The sequence below is a fragment of the Boleophthalmus pectinirostris genome, unplaced genomic scaffold (assembly GCF_026225935.1).
Source record: "Boleophthalmus pectinirostris isolate CB_2022bp ecotype Guang Dong unplaced genomic scaffold, ASM2622593v1 HiC_scaffold_11, whole genome shotgun sequence".
NCBI classification, from domain to species: domain Eukaryota; kingdom Metazoa; phylum Chordata; class Actinopteri; order Gobiiformes; family Gobiidae; genus Boleophthalmus; species Boleophthalmus pectinirostris.
In genome coordinates, this window is record NW_026570994.1 from 2,691,929 (window position 1) to 2,715,610 (window position 23,682).

Genomic DNA, 23,682 nt, shown 5'->3' on the forward strand with positions numbered 1-23,682 from the left:
ACTGTACAACTCAGCCTTATTTAACAGATAATCCTACAACTGTACAACAACTCCCAACATGTCTCCATGATGTTAATTGCTTTGCCTACGATAATGGTAGAAAAGGAAATGGCGTTTAGTTTACAGGATCTATCAAATTTCTGAGTCTTTTTCAAATGCTTTTTTTTTTTTTTGACTCGACAAATAGAACTATCAGAGGCCGTGATTAGTAGTTTGATCTATAATAGAAAAAAAACATCTATTTGAATCAATTTTCTTTAAAAACAGAAGAAGACAAGAATATATGTATTCATTTTTATTATTATTTAGATAAACCTACACCGTTATTCAACATGTTTTTAGAGGTTCCTCCATATTAAACTCAAAACTCAAACTGGACTGCACTGGACACACCCTTAAGTTCGGGGTAGATGAAAAAAAACTGCGTCACAAGATAACGGACACAGAAACACACACACACACACACAAATAGTATGCCCTACTGTCAATTCTTTCAAACCAAAAATCACTAATATATATATATATATATATATATATATATATATTTTTTTTTTTTGTTTTTTTACATACTAAAAAAAAAAAAAAAAAAAAAAAAAATATATATATATATAATATATAATATTTATTATACATAAATAATAAAAAATATTATATATATAAATATATATATATATTTTAACATATATAAATATTTTAAAATACATTTGACAAATGCTGTAAGGCAATAAAATCTACAGTAGAATAATACTAAGTAAAAGTATGGAAGTTCCGAGGCAGGCGCGCTCATATACGGGAAAGAAAAGAAGTGACCAGATGTCAAGGCCAGAGCTTTAACAGAGTTTGCTGAGGGTAATGGTGGAGCGAGGAACCCAGGAAGAGAGGCCTTATATAGACGGGGCAGGGGGGGCTAAGAGGACTGAGGGAGACTAGGCTAAAAAAAGAAATGTTCACAAGAAATATATTATTACTACTACTGCCAGACAAAATTAAAGAATTCCAAGCTTATCAGTATTTTATACACTCCACCATGACTACTAATTTTAATTACTATCACTACTACTGCACTCCTGTAATTACTAATCCTACTGTTTTATTGTACAGTCATCTGCTATTTTTACTGTTACCACTACAATACTTTGACTGTTACTTCAGCTTCAAACATTCAGAAAACAACCACGCATCATTTTAAGTGCATTTTGTATTGCCAAGTACTACTACAACTACTTCAGCTATTACTACTACTATATATTTTGTAATTCGTTTTGCTGATTCTGCTACAAACTTTAATCACTGTGTATATTTACTGTAATTATTATTAATCCGTTTTTGTACTACTGCACATATATAGTACTAACAACTATTTTCGTAAAGTACTTTGAATTACTTCATGTACTGATTGTGGTATAAAAATAAACCTGTCTTGCCTACAACTAAAATACTACTACTACTACTACTACTACTACTACTAAAAATAAAAATAAATAAATAGGTGTCAGGTGGAAAAGACAAAAGTGTGATTTGATTATGTTTTTGTTTTGTTTTTTTAAACTTCATCCTGCTCCTTTTGAGCACCAGGTCCCAAATCCTTGTTTATGCATTTATGTATTTATTTTTGTTATTGTTGTTGATTTAGTTTTACCTTGCTCAAACAAATAAAATGAATACAAAATTCTAACTACTATCATTACTACTACACTGCTGTAACTACTACTGCTTTTAATGTATAGTCATCTGTTACCACTACTAATACTTTGACAGTTACTTCAACTATTACAACATTCAGAACACATCCATACACATAAATAATGTACTGTAAGTGCAGTCCCTACTGATTCTATTTCTATACTACTACTACTACTATTACTACTACAACAACTACTACTACTACTACTACTACTACTACTACTACTACCACTAAAACAACTATAACTCAAGTTAGGCAGTGTGACACACTTGCGCCCTCTATTGACCAGTCTCCACTGCTACTATTACTACTACTAAAGGTGCTTGTATTACTGCTACTACTACTAAAACTACTATAACTACTATTATCTGCATTATTTTCCTGTTAGTACCTTTATCAGGCTGATGAATACTATTACACTGAAGACACAACCAAAGCATTTAGTACAAAAATATCTTTAATATTTTCAGTTTTCAGTTTTGTAGTTTGTCGGTTGCTTTTGGTCTGGCTCATCTTCTGGGACCTCGTTGTCGTGGGAAACCCTGCAGGAGCCATGTAGTTCAGTCTAAGGCTCCAGACACTACAGCTCCCAGAATCCTTTGAGCACGCAAACCCCTCCGCCGCGATAAGGCAGCAACCAGTGGAGGGGGATGAGATATGGAAACTACTGTATTAGACTACAGTACATTACGTTTCATTTAATGCAGTAGTTTCAGGGGAAGGGGTGTTGGAAGGGTCAGGGGGTGTTTTTGGCGAAAATGACGATTCTAACGAACTGCTCGATATTCGGTACTTTGGACATAGTTTCGACGTTGTGTAGAGTAAAATTTTTATCAGTATCAGTATCAGTATCAATCCAGTAGAAAACAGAACAGTGTAGTGTGATCTTCGCTTGGGGAGTTCTTCTTCAACCCTCTGATCCCGGTTGTCTCCACCTGGTAGATCTGTGAAAAAAATCAGAATGAATTAAATGAGTATAACTGAATATGAGCTTGTAGTAGTGTGTAGTCTTGTGTTCATCTTGCCCCGGTACAGATGTATTATATAAGAAGCTCTTCAGGTCAAAATATTCGCCGTGTACTGTCTGCAACTACCGTATTTCTCAGACTCTAAGTGGCACTTTTTTCATGGTTTGGGTGTTTCCTGTGACTTATACTCCGGTGTGTCTTATATATTAAAATGTTCACACTGAAGCCACGAGAAGCTCTAGTCTTGTGTGTGAGTTTCTGCTGCTCCTGTTCCTCTGTACCACTGTCCTTCACCTACTGCACTTCCCTGCAGAAAGAGCTCTTCTGTATCATGTCAGTCGATCGCTATTCTTCTACCACTGAAACTATTTAATAATTTACAAAACTTATGAAAGAGACTGACACAACCCCCAAAAATAAAAATATCTCAGATTACAAGTTTACAAGTGAAATCGCAGCTGAAAGAAAGTTTGGAGTGAGAGAGAAACTTGGACCCGGGAGGAAACTTCTCTGTAGTCTGGATGGATGGACAAAGTCTGGACTTCGTGACACTGAAACCATCCTGTCGGGATTCAGAAAGACCCGAATAATTCTAACTGGAACTGATGCTGAGTCTGATGACAACTAGTAAATTTGTTCTGTTCTGTTGTTTATGCTATAGTTATCTGAAGAAATGTGACGTTGTTGTTCTGTTTTCTATTGTTATTACTAGAACTTGACTTTCAACATGAAATGTCAGTTCCTGGTCTCTGATTTTATCAAATAATTTTCCCACAAAAAGTGTGACTTATAGTCAAGTACGATTTCTATATGTTTTTTTCTTCATTACACATTTTTTGGCTGGTGTGACTTATACTCTGGAGCAACTTATAGTCCGAAAAATACGGTAATTATGAAGTGTTTTAATCAGGAACTGCACGTTAGCATGCTTCCTCTGTCCCAACAAAACTCCTGGCCTCACAACTACCACCACAACTGCTACTAAAACTACATACTAACTACTGCAATCCTGTAATTTGATCAGTAGTTCTTTTGGCATAGTTAGGATACTTACTACTACATCCTTCCTAACTATTGGAATTAACAATATGTACAATATTAAGTATTAGTGATACTGCTACTACTACCACTACTTTATGATTCACAATTTTTGGTATTGTTAGGCTACTTGCTACAACTACAACTTCTTTTTACTATTAGGCTTATATGTACAATTTGAAATACTACTAATTTGGTATTAAATAACTACTACAAATACCCAATACCATTTCTTCTCTTTACTATTAAACTTAATATGAGCAAAGTAAAGTACAACTACTAGCCTAGTACTGAATACTGTTAGTACTTTTGGTATTGTTAGGCTTGTGTTTTCTTGTTTTAAAGACAGTAAAAATCAAGTACTGCACATTTAAGTCGTACAGATACTGGTTAAAGCTAATGAAGTAGAGTTAACCTTGATCCAAATACTATTTGTGTAAAATAAATGGTGAATCTTTCCTTTATTCTTGATCTATAGTTTTGCACTGACCTTTGACCCTCAGCTCGATGACATTGTGGAACTTTAGCTCAGCGGTGCTCCCCGGACCCCTGCACAGCGCCCAGCCCTCGTAGACCCCCGTGTCGTTGGAGGTGACATTTTTTAGGGCCACGTTACAGCTGTTGGAGTGGGTCCTTTAGGTGCACCCGGCCGCGATAGGACGGGTGTTGGGGGAAAGGTCGGAGGTCAAACACGCAGCCTTTGTCCTTCACATCCGGCCGACTCCATTGGAGTAAGACCAGAGTGAAGTTGAGGGGGCAGGGGCAGGGGAGCACGCACTGGCCTCCAGATGTGGTGTTGATCATTTCTGTGAAAAATAAAATGGAAAAATAAAATAAACATTATGCACATTTTGAAAGAAATTTGAAAAAAGATTTTAAAAAAGATCAGTGAGAGATACAGGACTACATTCATACTATAATACTCCCTACAACTGTACAACTCACCTGAATAAGATAATATCCTAAATGTAAACTATATCTTTATGTACGGACTCCCTACAACTGTCGTGTCACACCTTATGGAACAGATATACTCCCTAAACTGTACACTAGCCTTATTAACAGATAATACCCTACACTTACAAAACTCCCCACAGTCTCATGGAATGTTATTGCTTATTGCTTTGCCTACGATAACACTCCGTGGAAAAGCAGGAAATGTCGAATGGCGTTTAGTTTACAGGACTATCAATCTTGAGTCTTTTCAAATGCTTTTTTTTTTTTTGACTCGAAAATAAATTAGAGGCGTGATTAGTAGTTTGATCTATAAAAAAAAAACATCTATTGAATCAATTTCTTTAAAACGAAGAAGACAAGAATATATGTATTCATTTTATTATTATTTAGATAAAACTACACCGTTATTCACATGTTTTAGAGGTTCCTACAAATTAAACTCAAAACTTAAACTGGACTGCACTGGACACACCCTTAAGTTCTGGGTAGATGAAAAAAAACTGCGTCACAAGATAACGGACACACACACACAACAATACTATGCCCTATTGTCGAATCTTTCAAAACAAAAAATCACAATATATAGATATGATTTTTTTTTTTACAACAGAAAAAAAAATAATTATTAATATACTTTTGAGCAAACGCTGTAATAGGCAATAAAATACTACAGTAGAAATAATACTACAGTAAAAGTACCTGGAGAGTTCCGAGGCAGGACGCGGCTCCATATAACCGGGAAAAAGAAAAGCAGTGACGCAGATGTCAAGGCCAGAGCTTTACACAGAGTTTGCTGAGGGTACATGGTGGAGCGAGGAACACCAGGAAGAGCACGCCTTATATAGACGGGGCAGGGGGCGGGGCTAAGAGGGACTGAGGGAGGAGCTTAGGCTAAAAAAAGGAAATGTTCACACAGAAACTACTATTATTACTACTACTGCCGAGACAAAACATCTAAAGAACTTCCAGCAAGCTTATCAGTATTTTCAATACACCTCCACCCACCACTACTACTAATTTTAATTACTATCACTACTACTGCATTCCTGTAATTACTAATCCTACTGTTTTATTGTACAGTCATCTGCTATTTTTACTGTTACCACTACAATACTTTGACTGTTACTTCAGCTTCAAACATTCAGAAAACAACCACGCATCATTTTAAGTGCATTTTGTAATTGGCCAAGTACTACTACAACTACTTCAGCTATTACTACTACTCTATATTTTGTAATTCAGTTTTGCTGATTCTGCTACAACAACCTTTAATCACTGTGTATATTCTTACTGTAATTATTATTAATCCTGTTTTTGTACTACTGCAACCACTACTACTAGTTACAACATTATTGTAAATCTTTGATACTTTCATGTACTGATTGTGGTTAAAAATACTTTTGCCTAAAAAAATACTACTTACTACTATTACTACTACTAAAAATAAAAATAAAAATAGGTGTCAGGTGGAAAAGAAAAAGTGTTTTGATTGTTTTTTTTTTTTTTTAAACTCATCCTGCTCCTTTTGAGCACCGGTCCCAAATCCTTTTTATGCATTTATGTATTTATTTTTGTTATTGTTGTTGTTTAGTTTTACTTGGCTCAACAAATAAAATAATACAAAATTCTAAACTACTATCATTACTATACACTGCGTAATACATGCTTTAGTAGTATTGTTACCAGATAATACTTTGACAGTTCTTTACTATTACAACATTCAGAAAACAACCATAACATTAAATAATAACACTGATCTGAAGGTCGGGGTTCGATTTCATTCAATATGACATACAGTTTGAGCGGCAGATCACTGACCACAGGTTGCTGGGCGATTCTAGTCCAAGATGATGCTGCTGTTGTGTTGGGCAAGACACTTAACCCACCTTGCCACAGTGTCTGCGTACACTGGTGGTGATTGGGTGAATGGTTCCTTGTTGTTAAAGTGTTTAGTGCCTTGAGGTGGAAAAGCTATAGAAAAATGACATTACCATAAGGTACTATTCTACCTACTCCACTATATAACTAAGTTAGGCAGTGTGAACACTTGCGCTCTATTACTCCACTGCTACTATACTATAAAGGTATACTGCTCTTACTACTAAAACTACTATAACTACTATTATTGCATTATTTCTGTTAGTACTTTCAGGCTGTGAATACTATTACACTGAAGACACAACCAAAGCATTTGTACAAAAATTTTAATATTGCAGTTTTCATTTGTAGTTCTGTCGGTTGCTTTTGGTCTGGCTCATCTTCTGGGACTCTTTGTCATGGGAACCCTGCGGAGATGTAAGTTCAGTCTAAGGCTCAGACATACAGCTCCAGAATCTTGAGCAGCAAACCTCCGCGCGATAAGGCAGCACCAGTGATGAGGTGATTGAGATATAGAAACTCTGTATTATGATAAGTACATTACGTTTCATGTTAATGAACATAGTTTTCAGGGGCATGGGTGTTGGATGGTGTCAGGTAGGTGGTTTCTTCGGACGAAATGCATTTAACTGGAACTGCTCGGTTATTCGGTGACTTTGGACAAGTGTCGACGTTGTGTACACGAGTAGAATCATTTTTTATACAGTAATCAAAGTATCAGTAAATCAGTAGAAACAGAACAGTGTAGTGTGATTTCGCTTGGGAGTTCTTCTTCACCCTCTGACCCCGGTTGTCTCCACCTGGTAGATCTGTGAAAAAATCAGATGAATTAAATGAGCTTGTAGTAGTGTGTAGTCTTGTGTTCGTCTTGCCCCAGTACAGATATATTGTATAAGGAGCTCTTCAGTCCACTGTGTACTGTCTGCAACTAATTATACTGGTTCTGAATCAGGAATGTGCTTAGCATGCTTGCCTTGGTCTAAATCTAAATAATGGTGAATCTTTGCTTATTCTTGATCTTAGTTTTGCACTGATCTTGACCTCAGCTTCGATGCATTGTGGAACTTTAGCTCAGCGCTATTGTTCCCTCTCCTCGGTACCCCTGTCACATGCGCCAGCCTCGTAGATCCGCCGTTCGCATGTGAGGTGACTGATTTTTTAGGGCCACATACAGCTGTGGGGAAGTGTTGGGTCTTTATGGGTGCACCGGCCGCAGCATAGATGGGGTGGGGGAGAACAGGTTGGAGGGTCAACACTGCAGCTTGTCACTTCACATCGCTGCCATGTGCCACTTATCTTACTCTGACATGACTGTGGTACAGGTATTGGCCACTGTGAAGTTTGACGGGGGCAGGGGGGGGTCAGCACGCACGGCAGTACGCATGGATGTGGTGTTGAGATCCCTGGATTTTGTAAAAAGAAAAAAAATGTGACATAAATAAATGCTCTGGTGTTATTTGTGAGCACATTTGAAACATAATTTGCGGTAAAAGTTTCGACTTAACTGGTTGTAGGCTGAAAGTATATATATATATAATATATATATATTATATATATATATATATATATATATATATATATATATATATATATATATATTATTTATTTTTTTTTACCTTTTTAAAGCTACAACTGACAAAACTCACCTTATGTCACATATATATACTGAAAAAGGGTCTGAGAGGAGTTGCTCAATTGCAAAAACTAATTGGACAACAGTAACATGACTTTTTTTACCTTTCTCTGTCCAGCATGTTTTAAATACTTACAAAGGTCACTTGATTGTGGCCGATGTGAGACTGCAGGTTTTAATCAGGTTGAGGAAACATGACTTTATTCTAATCTGTGGTGAGGCTCCTCCTCTGGAATTCTCCTCCCAAAACTTTTGGAAGGGAAAATTCAAATGTAACAGGACACAGGACAGATCCAGGAGCAGAGGACACACAGTGTGGAGCAGGAGGATTATAGAACTTGATCTGGAGGTGAGACTTTTCAAAGATTTTATATGCTTCTCTGGACTAGAATGTCGTCATATTAAAACATTTTGTGGTGTTTTATTTGAAATTAGAGTTAATGTAAGGACTGTTTTCCATGAACAAATTGTCTTTGACTGTCCATCTACAGGAGTGTGACAGTTGTACTCAGATTTGAATGTGTTTGTTCCAGAGTCGTCTACAAAACAAAGAGTGACGTCCAGAGCTCTGCTGGAGCTGTGGGGAAGTTCATGAATGTTCTATCTGATGTTTCAGAAAAAAGGAAGATGTTTGAGAACCAACAAAACACAGAGCACAGATGAACAAAGTAAGTAACTCAACTAAAATGATTTTAAAAGAATTTTTCTAAATGAACTTCCTGAGTGAGTTTTGTTTCTGCAGATACATTCTAATGTTCTTGTTCTTCTGTTCCGGTCCATTATTGTAGTAATAATTGCTTTAAGTGTATTTAAACATGTAGAACAGAGTAGATCATCAGAATGTGATCATCATGCGTTCTTCTGTGTCCACAGAGACCAGAGCTTCTTCACTGGAATAAATCTTCACATTGTCCAGCTCCAAACTGTGTGTCTCTGTACTTGTGCTCTCTGTGTGTTTGATTCTGTTTAAGACAAAACAGAACTGTGGAAAACTAAAGATTGTTTTTGTATTCTTTTACAGAATTAGATCAATTAAATTCAATTATACATACTTATACATTTCACGATAAGATAAGATAAATCTGCATATTCAGCATGATTTGATAAAATTTCATCAACATGAAAAAGTGATGTTCATGTTCTGAGAAAAATATGTGTTAGAGAAGATCGAAATAAAGTTTCAAAGCCTAAACATCATTTTATTGCATGCAAACTGCTTTCCACAACGTTTTAATGGCAAATCCAGCAACCTTTTTTTTTCTGTTCTGTGTATATATTATACACAGATAATTGTTAAAAAGTTTGTAAAAAGCAAAAAAAGCATGTTGCATGCAATAAATGATGTTTAGGCTTTGATATATACACACAACACTGAAACATGGACCAGGGTCAGTCTGTATCTCCCCTATGAGTCATCTCAGATTTGGCAGAAAATTTTTCAAAAAAATTCTAAAATCACCAAATGAAAGAATCTCAGATTTTAGCTCAATCACTTGAGCCGTTCCTGAGTTCCTGTAGCACTGTACTAAAATAATAATAAAAAAAACACAACACGTGTCTTGCTCAAGGGCACTACCACACAACCGTTACTGCAGTATGCATGCAAAGCTGGTAGGAAGAACTAATCTGGAAAACTGTTGGCTAATGGTAACTTATCTAACAGACTATGACTGTGTTGTTATTTAACTTAAATAAGATTACCGATCACCTTTTGTAATTCCAACTAAGTCTGTTCTTTCTGATTGTTAAAACAAAGCACAGATTAAAGTCTAACTGGCTTAATAGAGCTTCAGACAGAGCAATACTTTTGGTCAGCACCACCCCACCAGGAAATGTTGATGACATCAGTTACAGTATTGATTGGATTCACTGGGTCAAATTCATAACGTAGTTCATAAGTAGTAAAAAGTAGTCGTTTCGGTGAGTAGTCGGTGAGTAGCTTCTGTGAGCCCAGATCTCAATTCTATTGAACATCTGTAAAAATGGGCTGAAACATGCTGTCTGGAGAAGGCATCCTTCAAACCTGAGACAACTAAAGCATTTTGCTCATGAGAAGTGGGTTAAAATACCTGTTGATCAGAGCAGAAGTCTCATTGACAGTTACAGAAATCATTTGTTTGCAATGATTTCCTCAAAAGGTTGTGCAACAAAGTATAACGTTAAGGGTACCATCATTTTTGTCCTGGCCAGTTTCATTATTTTGTTTTTTTAAATTATTCTGTTTAACCACTGGTGAAAAACAATGTTTGATATTTGTTGGTCAGTTTTCAGTATTTTTTTTATTTATTATTGCTTTTATCAGTTTCAAGTTATTTTAGTGATGCTTGTTGATTTTTTCTTTCATTGCCAGAGGGGTACCACCATTTTTGTCCAGTCTATATGTGTGTGTATGTGTGTATACACACACACACACACACACACATATACATATATACATATATACACACACACACATACATATATATCTGAGGGAAAAAACTGCATATTATGCCCTGTTGTCAAGTCTTTCAAACCAAAATTCACAATATATAAGATTTTTTTTTACAACAGAAAAAAAAATAAATCTATATATAAACACACATTTGAGCAAATGCTGTAATAGGCAGTAGAAATACTACAGTAGAAATAATACTACAGTAAAAGTACCTGGAAAGTCCCAAGACGGGGCGCGGCTCCATATAACCGGGAAAATGCAAAGCAGTGACATAGATGTCAAGGCCAGAGCTTTACAGAGACTCTGCTGAGGGTACATGGCGGAGCGAGGACCATCAGGAAGAGCAAGCCTTATATAGATGGGCAGGGGGCGGAGCTAAAAGGGACTGAGGGAGGAGCTTAGAATAAAAAAGGAAATGTTCTATAAATGTGTTGCAAAACTGCGATTTTTCAGGTAAGTCCTGAAATAGACAGAGACTTTTTGATTGGTGTTATTTCAAATTAACTTAACATTAACTACTGGAAATAGAGGTCGAAATCTTTTTTTTTTTGCTTGACACCAAAACGGAATAATGAAATAACTTTTTTCCATTTTTCATTGTTTTTCGTTCTTAACTGAAATTCAAAAGAATGAATGGTACATGGACCAAACAGCATTCTAAGTTAATAAGGTTCATTAGACTATGCAATTTCACTATCTTTTAAACGAGTTGTGGTAGCAGTACAAAAGGAACATCACAAGTAGCAGTACTAGCACTTTTAAAAGCAAGGGAATAGTACCAGCATCAACTGTTTTACTGTTGTCTAAATGTAATGCACTGTTGTTAATGTGATTACTAATTCTACTAGTAGTAAAGTATTTATATATATATATATATATATATATATATATATATATATATGGAGTGAACAACAAAGACAAAAACACACATTTTAACCATTTATTTTTTACCCAAACCATTAATTCCACAAGTTTAAAAATACAAAAAAGATAAGTCTCTCTTTTTGTTTACATTTTTTCAATTATTATTCCTGAAAGACCCCGAATTCTCTTAAGCATAACATGCCCTTTTCTTTTTAGAATGTATTTTTTACACATAGCAAAAAGTACCCATCCCATATACACACAATTGCATTTATACATAAGGAATAAGAATGTATTGATACTTTGCAGCTGATATAATCAACATTCCCTGGGGAGGAGAAGCTAACTAGAGGAACTGCTCTGTCTGAAGGTCCGTAATTCAACACTGTTTTAGTGATGACTGATGAGACTCTCGGATTGATCACAAGCTCCTGGAAATGTGTGTTTAAATAAGTCTTGTATTTTTTCTTGAGTTTTCAAATTGCCTGCATGTGTCACTATCGTAACTGCTGCACATATCACCATAGACATACATGCTAAATCCCCCAGCATAATGGCACTGCAAAGTATCAATAGGAGGTACGCAAAACCAATATTATTTTTTATTATTATTTATTTCCAGTTTGCCCTTAACTTTCTCTTCACCTCTCAATTCTGTCGCGCTCCTGTTTGGTCCACGGTTTCTTTCCGAAGTGCGGCACGTCGTTGCAAAGGCTTGTGGGTAGTTTTGTTTGTTTGTTTGTTTGTTTTTGCCGTAGCGCCTCCTGGTCGGCCCCCGCGCTCTCTTTTTGTCGTGATCGGTCGGCCTAGGACATGACTCCAAAGACGGGGTTGTGTCGACAGATGCTGGGCCCAATCTCCTCGTAGTCCTTCTTGGTGTGACACACTTGGTAGAACTCGGGCTGAGAAAACAAGAGAGGAATTATTAAAAAGAGGCAAAAAATATGAACTACATAGGTTAAAAATGTAAAAACGTTAACTGAACGACTAGGTTAAAGAGCCTGTACCTGATTTTTTTTTTTTTTTTTTTTTTTGAGCAAAATGTGTCTTACCCCAGTCCAGAAATACTGTATAAGTACTGAGATAAAAGTAAGCCGTGTACCCTCTGCATCTAATTATAAAGCGTTTTATTCAGGAAGTGCGCAGATAGCATGCCAGTTAGTGTTCCTTATTCAAGCAAAAACAACAACTCGTCAGGAATATTTTAAAAAGATGCAGTAACTAACTTTTTAAATGAAAAGTTTGACACCTGTTTGTTTCCATGAATATTTTTGCTTTGCCGGAATGATCTACAGTATGGCATCAAACTTATCTCCATGGCAACAAGCAAGTGATGCCAGTAAATTATATGTCAGATCTGTGGAAAGGTGACCCTCCTTCTTGTGAGATCAAATACGAGTAATTCCAAATCATGTAGTAGATGTTCATTTTGCAGTACAGTACAGTATTAGTCAAGGTTAGGGCTGGGAATCGAGTCAGTCATGATTCAATACGATACACGGCTCACGATTTTATCATAATACAGCAATTCATACGATACTTGATATATTACACATAATACTCTGTGATATATTGCTGTTGTTTGAGAACCAAATATATTTAAGCAACAATACTTTTTGTTAAACCACAACCTGTGCAAAGTTACTAGGAAAATACATAAAATAAATGAATCATCAAAAGAGTGGCTATGTCAAGTGTATTGCATAAACAAGTTTCCTAACACTAGGTAGTGTAACGCGATCACAAAAAAAGCTGAAAAGTACTCTTGTCAATATCAGTACAGTACAGTAGTCCACAGTAATGATAGTGTATCCAGGCAGGAAAATGGGTCAGGGGTGAAAAAGGTGAGAAGAGTGTGTGAGGGTCAACGTGGCCTCTGGTGTATGTGTTTTTCAATTAATCGACTAAACTACAGACCTTTTTTCTTTTTTTTTTTAATTAATCAGTTATTATTAATAATTATTTACTTTTTTTGTTTTATTTTTTATAGATCAATTTGTTGCTGTTATTGTTGTTAGTTAAAAATAAAAAGTGTATTTTGTCTTGTAGGAACATTGCTGATTATGTTACTGTGTCATGTAAGCCACTTTCTGTAAAATGAAAACACCAGAGAGCTAATAGTTTTAATGGTTGCCAGAAACTGAGGAAATATAAGAGCCATGGTGAGCCTACAGTTAGACGCCTATAAAACAAACTATTATCCAGTTATCACCAAATTACTCTCACGATATATTAATATTTCAATTTTTCTACACACGTCTAGTCAAGATCATGGACTGTATATATGAGTGGATATAGCTAACGCTCTAGACGCAGTTTGCTAAATCGGACGTTCTCCAGGAGGCTCTTCCGGCTCCTTCTGACTCTGGCTCCAGTTGACTTACATTAGGATTTGGGGCTCCTCTCTCTGTACCTGCTGCTGTGAGCCTTGTCATTTTGGTCTTAAAATGTTTGTATCAACCCACGACACATGATCCTGAATTTTCTTTTTTTTTGGCCATTTTGTCCGTTAGAAAAATCCTATTCATAACACAGAGCCTGTCTCCAGATTGGCTCCTGTAACCGTGAGCATCGCGAGCCTCATTTAAGCAGCGCGAGCCTCATTTAAGCGGCGCTGAACACTACAGGTGACGTCACACTCACTTAAAGCCAATTTACGGTTCAGTGCCAAATTGTGTGCGTCACGACAATGAGAGTCTGCGTCAATGCGTACCCCCTATGCAGGGCCTCTGCGTCGACCGACGTGCGCCTCCGAAATTTTTTAACTACGCGTCAAAACGCCACAGACACCAAGGGAAGCGACGCAGATGATAAGAGCTGTGATTGGTCCTCCGTACCACCGCTCTGTAGACATTTCCTGTCGGCTTTTCTTTCTTTCAGTTTATATTGAGAAATAATGTGTTTAATGAAGCTTTGCGCATATGTGTTTATGTTTTACAGAAACGAAACTTAAAACCGCATGGCTAACTTACATAAACAAAGTGTTCATAAAACAGCTCACTCCTGGTACACAGTCAGCTTCTCTCGGACTTAAAAAGGACATGACTCAGTGGAATATGAGTGTCTTTCAGTGACAGAGTCACATTGTACTAATGGTGAGTCTGTTCTGTACATTTATCACGTTAGAGATGGTTCATGTTAAACTTTTCAGAGATTATACGTCTGCGGGTCGTACACACAGACTGTATATATGAATGGACAGATATCGTCGCCCCCTAGCGTTTTGGCAGTGAATTACTTTGTGATGCACAGACCTCGATGCAGATCCATAAATCAAAAACGACGGCGAACAAGGCGACGGCGGCAGTGCGCGTTGAATTGACGCAGAACTATACTTCACCCTTTAATCCACTTCTTTTATACAGTCTATGGTCAAGATCCAAATTCAGTGTTAGAAACTACAGAAAGCAGCGTCTTTTTAAGCCTCATCTGAACAGATGTAATGAACTTGTTACATGTCTAAATGCTTCTTTACAGTTGTGTATCTGATGTTTATATCGAGTCTTACTGTTGTAAAAATACTCACAGTTGAAGCCAGCATGGAGCCTCCGAACCACACGGCGTACCTCTGCATGTGATGGGTGATAACTTGGACATCAATGGGTTTAGGCTGCAAAAACAAAACAAATTCTAATATCATAAACCCAGAGCTTCATTAAAGATCAAATATTATGAGCTTCAAGTCATTGTATAATGTTGTTACCTATATTTTTAATGAGGACATGACATTATAATATATATCAGAAAACAGCAGAATAGGAGCCTGTAAATTGTGCTCATTTTGTCTATATCTTTATTTTCAGTCCAAACCTTGAGCTTTCCTCCGCTGAGCTCCTCACTGATTTTGAGCCTCGCGTCCACGGTCCTCTTCAGGTCCCTCTGCAGGCGTCTCCCAAAGTCTCTGAACATGGTGGACCCCCCGGACAGCACGACGTTCTGAGGGAAGAGCGTTCACGATTATCAGCACGGGGCATACTGGGATAGGTGTACAAATGGCGCAGTGCTCGTTACCTTATACAGGGGGCGCCGCACGTCTATGGGGCAGTTCTGGATGACCTCGTCCACCACCTCCGAGATGGGCTGGGTGAAGTCCGGGTTGGCAAACTGCAAAGATCACACACGATGGGTAAAGTTACGAAATGAATTCAAGACAAAAGTAAAACTGGACTTCTTTTGGGACTAACTGTAAAGTGACTCAACAGTAGAGCTTGGTATCATTAAGAAGGTGCCGATACGATACACACCTCGATATATAGGCCACGATACATAGGCCACGATACAATACACAGGCCACGATACATATGATACAATACAAACCTCGATACAATAGATACCCCGATACATAGGTCATGACACGATACATACCTCGATACAAAGGCCACGATACAATACAAACCCCGTTACGATACACACCCTGATGCATAGGCCACGATGCAATACATACCTCGATACATAGGCTGCAATACGATACGTACCTCGATACATAGGTCGCGATACAATACATACCTCGATACCTAGGTCACTATATGATACATAGGCCACAATGCGATATATACCTCAATACATAGGCCACGATACGATACATACCTCGATAAGATACATAGACCACAATACGATACACATCTTGATACAGTGAGCTTACGATTCGATACTATTCAATACAATACATTGCAAATCAATTCGATACTGTTCAATAAAAAATAATGGCTAAATCATGGCTGTGATATTAAAAGTCAAAAAATGTCAAATGTGTTGCATAAACGAGTTTCCTTCCTCTGAACAAGCAACAAAACAGTAGCCCTGTAACAAAATAATGTAGTAAAATATAGCAAAAAATACTCTTGGCGATATATAAATACAACAGTCCACCATATCAATACTCTATCATCACATTAAACTATACGATATATCAATAGTCCGATATTTTTGCACACCCCTACTCAACAGCATCTCCAGCTAACACTAATCAGTATCACACAACACCTTCATGCACACAGGCAGGTGAAGAGTCTTGCTCAAGGACACAACCACACAACTGTTACCATAGTACGTACACAAAGCTGGCAGGAATCTGGGAGTGACTAAGTGAAAAACTGTTGGCTAACGGTAACTTGTGACTGTGTTGTTATTTGAGAGGGACTTAAATAAGATTCCACATCATCTGTTGCAGTTCCAATTAGCTCTGTTCTATCTGATGTGTTAAACTAAGCTCACATTAAAGTCTAACTGGCTTAATAGAGCTTCAGACAGAGCTATGCTTTTGGTCAGCACCACCCCACCAGGGAATGTTGATGACATCAGCTACAGCATCGATTGGATTCATTGGGTCAATTTCACAACTAGTAGTAAAAAGTAGTAGTTTTGATGAGTAGTACTACAAGCTGGGTGGTGCTGTACCTCTGGGTGGAAGAAGATCTCAGGCCCCAGGAAGCGCTCGTAGCCCACATCGATGGTAAACTCTTTCTTGCTGATGGCGTTGATGCCGGTGTGCTGTTTGATCCACTTGGAGCCGTCGGTGTCGTACTTGTTGAACTCTTTGACCAGGTCTGGGCACACGTAGCTGAAGCGCTCCTGAACAACAACAACAACAACAACGTCAGTGAGGTAAGGAGAGGAATTAGTGATTTATGACGATGCATAACTCCCTAGCAAATCTAAAAAAATCTAAAATCTAGAATAACACAAGACAAAATTAAAGTAATTAATCCCATGCAACAATTTGTAATCAAGTACTGCTATGGATAAATAAAAATAACATATATTAAGGTTGTCAAAAGTATTGAAAATCTGATCCTAATAGTACTAAACCTAGTATCGAAACTACTCTAGATACTCTTTTAAGTACTACTACTATTTAATGTTGAAAATTTAATTCTATCGTCTAAATACAGTGATTTGAATTATCAGTGCAGTATTGGATTTGGAATCAGTATTAAATATCCAGTCTTTTCCTAAAACAGAAATGTTAGTATCATGACAACACTACAATGCTTTATATTGTCTCTTTTCCAAACGTTTAACTTCACTTTATTCCTCTGAGTGTTGCAGTTGTGTTACCTTGACGGCCTTGGCGGTCTCCAGGCTCTGCTCTGGGGGGATGCCCACCTCCCTCTCACGGAGCAGCTGCTGGATGAAGTAGGTGATGTCCCGGCCGGCGATGGGGATGTGCTTAATACAGCTGCCAATCACGTATCCCTCAGCCTGAAATACAACAGGACCATGGTGAGTTCTGCTCTACCACGCCAAACACTCTCTATGACTTACTCAAGTTTTACAAATACTTTTTTTTAATAACACAGTAATAAAACTAGTTACAACTGAACATTGAGTGATTAGATTATAGTTTCTTGCCCCTAGTAAGTTTCAGTTACTTTTTCAGTGCCAAAAATTGTGCAATCCATATGGTCATAAAACAGGAAAAAAGAGAAACAGGTAGCAGGGATGTCCTCTTCTGGTGTCAGACGCAGATCAGATATGAACCAAAACAATACAAATACTGGTGTATGGAGCAGTGTGCACATCGCCTTTGCTTGATATTAGCCTCTATAACAGAAAGTTTTGGTGTAAAGGAAAGTTAGTTCTGGACAGAGTTTAGAAAGTTAGTTCCTAAAGCTGCAAGTAACTTATCGTAATCAGTAACTAAATTACTTTTGAAACTCACTGTAGTAATTACATTACTTTTAGAATGAGTAATCAGTAATCAGACTGGTGACCATGAGTCAGAACTAGAGGTGTGACCGGCACAAACTCCACATGACCAGATTTTGTCATTATATTTAATAAATAGATTGTGTGGTTTTGTTCACACCTTGAGCCTCAACATTGCTGATATATTTTATCTTATATATTTACTTTCATGGTAGCACTGCTTCTTGGATCTAAGACTTCTCAAGAAATATAACTCACCAACACTTTGACCCCCTTTTGACCCACTTTAAATGTAAACACATGAAAACACATTTTCCTCATGTGTCCATAATCTTGTGTCAGTTTTGTCTAGATCTTAACTCTTTCCTAATAAGAAACATTCAAGCTAAAATATTGATCACACAGATATTCCATGTGGATATAAGCAGGAGGTGTGTTTGTGTGTGTGTGTGTTTGTGTATTCGTACCACAGGGATGACATGAGTGACCCCGTCCCCGCTGTCGATCACTGTCCCGGTCAGGGTCCTCTCTCCCACCTGTCGAGACGTCCACGAGGCGGCCAGAGCCAGCACCGCCTGAAAACAATGATCCAAACAAAACATTAGACGTAAACATACAAAATGCAAACATGTAAAGAACAGGACTATGAGTATATTTATGAAAACAGCACAGTGATGCTAAGGCCACATGTGGCTAACAGGGGAATGGGGGGAAAAAAAACTTCAACTTCATAAACAATTAAAACAGCAAGTGACAATAAGGGGTCTCCTTCACAATTTTTGTTTTTTGTTTCTTATTATAATTTTCCAAGTACATATGAGAGTACCATTTATTGATTCCACTCTGTAGGAATAAAATTTAATTCAATTACTTTTGAGTAGCCCAAATAGTGAGAGAAGCAAGAAACTGCATGAAATTAGAGGAATCATACTACAGATACATTATACTAAAAGCAATACTATTATAAAACCACTACCATTAAGACAGTTTAGAAGCAAAAAAAGCTGATTTATTGTTTAGTTACACTTTAAAGACACGTGAGTCGTACCTGCACAGCGATGTAGAGGCCTGGGACGTTGAAGGACTCGAACATGATCTCAGCCGTGTACTCCCTGTTCTCCGGGGTGTTGAGGGGAGGCTCAGTCTGTTTTCACACAACACAGTCCAATAAGAAAACATGCACAATGTCCGTTTAGTTACATGACCTATCCAGTCAGACTTGATTTGAAATTGGACCGCTGCGTGCCGTCTGCATCCAATTATTAAGCATTTTAACGTCAGAGAATCGGGAAGTGCGCCGCTAGCATGCTAGTTGTTGTTAGCATTGCAGTGATGTTAAAACTCCACTCCAAGTTGTGAAAAGCGCTTATAAACTCTTTACGGGGAATAATTAGGATGCTCTGAATGCATAAGGTAAGTGAGGAATAACTTTGGACCACTGTAAACAGTTTAAAAGATTTTGAAGGCAGTAAAAATCAGGTAGCTTTAACACTTTAAACAGTTTGTATGCCTAGAAGGTTAAGAGAACTGGTGGCAAGAAGAATTTTGCAATGCAGATTTTTGATGTGATATAGTAACCAAGTGTGCTCATGATTAGGTCCATGATTGTTTCCTTCAGTTGAAGAAATTGTATTTAATATCATGAAAATACAGTACAACCAATCCAGAATCAGCAGGCCCGCCTTACCAAGAGGAAGTAGTGGTCTTCAGGTTCTGCCCGCAGATACTTGAAGATGATCTGCTCCATGAAGCGCTCCATCAGGTCCCAGTCCTCCACTATACCGTGACGAATGGGCCACTGCAACAGAGAATGGACCACGATCTTAAACAGGCTCATCTACAGGCTTTTACTGGAAGTTTTAGATTCAGTACAGATGTTTAAACTAAGCTTCAACTAATTTATCAATCTGCACGTGTGTTATGTAGCTGTTATTTATCTCTCAAGTAATTACAGAAGAACTTAGACCCATCACTTCTATTTACTGGTTGTAGTTGGCCAAATGAGTCGATGTGTCGAGCTGTGTCACTGTGTGTATCATTTTAAGAAAAGTCACGTGACCGTTTCATTTACTGTATCATTTGGTGTTGCTCGTGTCAGGAGCGCTGAGGCGGCTTGTGTAGAGCGAGGGGCGTGAGGCTCAAATGTGTTGCAGTGTCTCAGTTCATGACCACAGAACCACAGAGAAACAGAAGACAGACCTGTTCAGTGTGGCTCATTTTAATCAGTCCCAAGTGGAGCTCACTACACATTTACTGAAAGAACTATATTATTTTACTATTATGTTACTTTTACTTTATCATTCATCTTGTCATGTATCACATATATCCTACTTTATTGTACAATAGGCTGTGACGTGTTATAATGACATGAGACTGCATCATCTTCATAGTCAGTTCTTTCACTTGTTGGATATCAGACCACAGTTGTCACAAATGAGTGTTTACATGTCTGAATGAACGAACACTGCGCTGTGTCAATGCTTCTGCATAGGAAGCAGTTCATTTTTAAACCACCAGATGGTGCTATAATACACACCAACAGAATCAGTTCCACAGTGCTGGAAATGGCCACACACCTTGAGGTCTCATATGCCCATCACTAGAATTCAATTGAGAGAAAAGCATAGACACGTTTCTTGTCCACATTTTTCACAAACACAGAAGTTCATTTTGGCATTTTATCTTTGCCTTTTGTAAAAATCACAATGCTGCCCTGTGACTGGACTGAGTCACTGGTCAGATGGATTTTGGGAGTTTAACCTGGTTTATGGTTAATCTCTTTATACATATGAAACAAAACTGGTATCAAATTCAACGTCTTCTCTGTCACCACACAAAATACAAGGTTAAGGTTATTTTTATCTTGTATTACAAAGAGCCGTACCTTGGTGGCATAGGAGGGTTTGTCGATGGCTTCGTCTCCAATGTAGAAGTCCAGATCGTCCACTCCCTTCGCCATCCTCCGCTGAGCCTGGTCCCCCACTTTGGCCGACTCTTTGATTGCAATACCTGTCACATACAGTTAATATCACATCAAATAACTAATAGTCCAATCCTGGGAGGAAGTCTATTTTAAAAACCCCCCCAAAAAAAACAGTACACGACACAGAAAAAGTCTATCCAAAATGCAGAAGCAATTTAGAGTAAGGAACACATTTTTCTGATAGCTTAGGCAGTAATTTAACAAAATACAGGAGTTGTCATTTGTTATTTTGTGGAATGTATGTATGTATGTCACAAAAAATAAGAGAAAAAGAAAAAAACAAGCCAAGATTTTTTTGTATAATCTTCAATAATCTTGTTAATTACTATGTTTTATGTGTTCAGTTACTGCTAAAATGTCAAATGTTTCAGGTTTTTCACAAGAACAGTGGTTGAAATGTATCTGTTGTGCCATCTAATCCATTTTTAGGTTGACTGTCCTAATTCAGATAACTAAATAACTAATAAATATCCAATAAATAATAACATGTTACTCACATGAAGGGATGATGAACTGTGGCTCCGTATTACCAGCATAACCAAGCTTCGTGTACCTGCAAAATGAATGTCAACAAAATCAGATTTCATTTTAACCATAGACTAAATAAGTGTGTGTAAAAATATTGACAAATCGATATATTGTATTGTAATGTGATGACACAGTGTCAATATCGTGGGCTGCTGTATCTATATATATTGCCAAGAGTATTTTATTGTATATTTTACTAAATTATTTTGTTACAGCTACAGTTTTGGTGCTTGTTTCATGGAAGGAAATTTGTTTATGCAAGACATTTAACATTTTCACTGTTTTGAGGATTAAAATATTTGTGTTTCATATGAACTTTGCACAAGAAGTGGTTTAACAAAAACTTTTAGTGTCACAGATATGATTTAACAATTATCTTATTATTGAACCATATCGAATCGATTTGAAACATATCGTATCGAACCGAAAGCTCACTGTATCGAGATATGTCTATGATCTTAACATACAATACAATTTAAAACAGAGGAAAATTGTTAAATGACTCTTTATTCAATCTGCTGTTTTTTTTTTTTACCCATTTTAAACCTAAAAATTTTAACTAAACTAAAAAATGTCTTAATAAAGTACCATTCATACCATACCATTCATTCTTTTGAATTTCAATTAAGAACAAAAAATTATAAAATGGGAAAAGAGTTTGTTATTTCATTTTTCCGTTTTAATGTCAAACCAAAAAAAACAGATTTCAACCTCTATTTCCAGTATTTAATTTAAAGTTTATATCAAATAACACCAATCAAAAAACAGTCATCGTGTCTATTTTAGTTTGGATATTTTATTCTCTCTGGTTTATTTGTCCCGGAAGTTTTGCTGCTAGAAGGACTGACCTGAAAAATTGTTGCATAAATAATTGCGATTTCAATACCGACCAAAATAATTGTGATAATGATTTTTTTCATAGTTGAGCAGCTCTAGTTTACACCATAGAACTAGAATTTGATTTTATTTATTTTTTTATTATAGATCCATGTGTGACACTGCAGCAGAACTTCCGGGACAAATAAACCAGTGAGAATAAAATATCGAAATTAAAATGATTGGAAATAGAGGTCGAAAGCTGTTTTTATATATATACTAAAACAGAATAACAATAATAGACTGTTCTCCCATGTTATTGTTTTTCGTTTTTAACTGAAAAGTAAATGAAAGAAGAAGAAAAATGTCAAAATGCTGCTTTTAGTTTCTTAGTCATGTACTAATCTATGAAATACATGGAAGTAAAGAAACAATCCAGGAAGTAGCATTAGCATTAGCTGGCTGAAATATATACAGTACAGCCCTAGGAAAGCTATTTTATGTGATCCATCGCTTCATTTGTTGTTATTTACTGGAAAAGTCAAAGAATTCAAAGTGGTTAAAGGCAGGGGTCACGCATACGGCCTGGTGTGGGCCGGAGAGCCGCGGTGCTGGGCGTTAGCTGCGCCTGACAGCCGCTGTCTGGGTGTGGACGTGCGGAGCGGATCCGGGCTAATGCTAATGCCAACTAGAAGCTCATTTTTGGTGACTTACCCCGTGCCACAGTCCACTACACAAGCGGGGAGCCGGCCCGCCATGGCTGCTGCGTTTACCTCGAGATGTTAATAACTACTGTAACTGCTGATTGTCTAAATGAGCGCGATAGACATTTATACACAAGCCTGAATGGAGAGCGTCACGGTCTGAGCAGCGCTTCCGCGTACTGCCAGATATGCTCTTCACCGCTTTTCACCCGTGAGTCAGTGGTCACAGCGCCCCCATGTGGACAAGGACTTTAATTACACTAAAAGGAGAGAAAATGGTCATTTTCTATCAAAATATGTTTTTTTTTTTACCAAGTTACAACTTAGTTCCCTCATCAAAAACATGCCTTTCTGCTGTCACCTGGTTGTTGAGTGCAGCGGTCTACCTACAGGTGCCCAGACTCATGCTCCCCCGCCCCCTGAGGGCCTCCCCTATGTCTACCTCCAAGCTCCTTACCTCCCTGATACTTTTAATGCATCACACCCAATTTTTTAAATGCACCACAAGTCAGCCATGGATGAGTGTGTGTTCATGTGTGTGAAGGTG

The 23,682-nt window shown here is 37.4% G+C and overlaps 1 protein-coding gene and 1 pseudogene across 1 annotated transcript; both read right to left on the reverse strand.

The window, feature by feature from the left end:
* Positions 1-2,123: 2,123 nt before the first annotated feature.
* LOC110165172 (uncharacterized) lies at positions 2,124-5,860 on the reverse strand (annotated as a pseudogene).
* A 5,658-nt stretch (positions 5,861-11,518) lies between these two features.
* On the reverse strand, positions 11,519-23,331 carry LOC110165171 (actin related protein 3). The gene is made up of 12 exons (XM_055164528.1): positions 23,146-23,331; positions 21,585-21,640; positions 20,989-21,113; positions 19,792-19,902; positions 19,153-19,248; positions 18,572-18,679; positions 17,514-17,657; positions 16,854-17,027; positions 15,468-15,560; positions 15,267-15,392; positions 14,983-15,066; positions 11,519-12,358 (listed from the first exon to the last, which is right to left on the reverse strand). Exons 1-12 carry the CDS (start codon positions 23,187-23,189, stop codon positions 12,263-12,265), a joined length of 1,257 nt encoding a protein of 418 aa, XP_055020503.1. The 5' UTR covers positions 23,190-23,331; the 3' UTR covers positions 11,519-12,262.
* Positions 23,332-23,682: the final 351 nt, after the last annotated feature.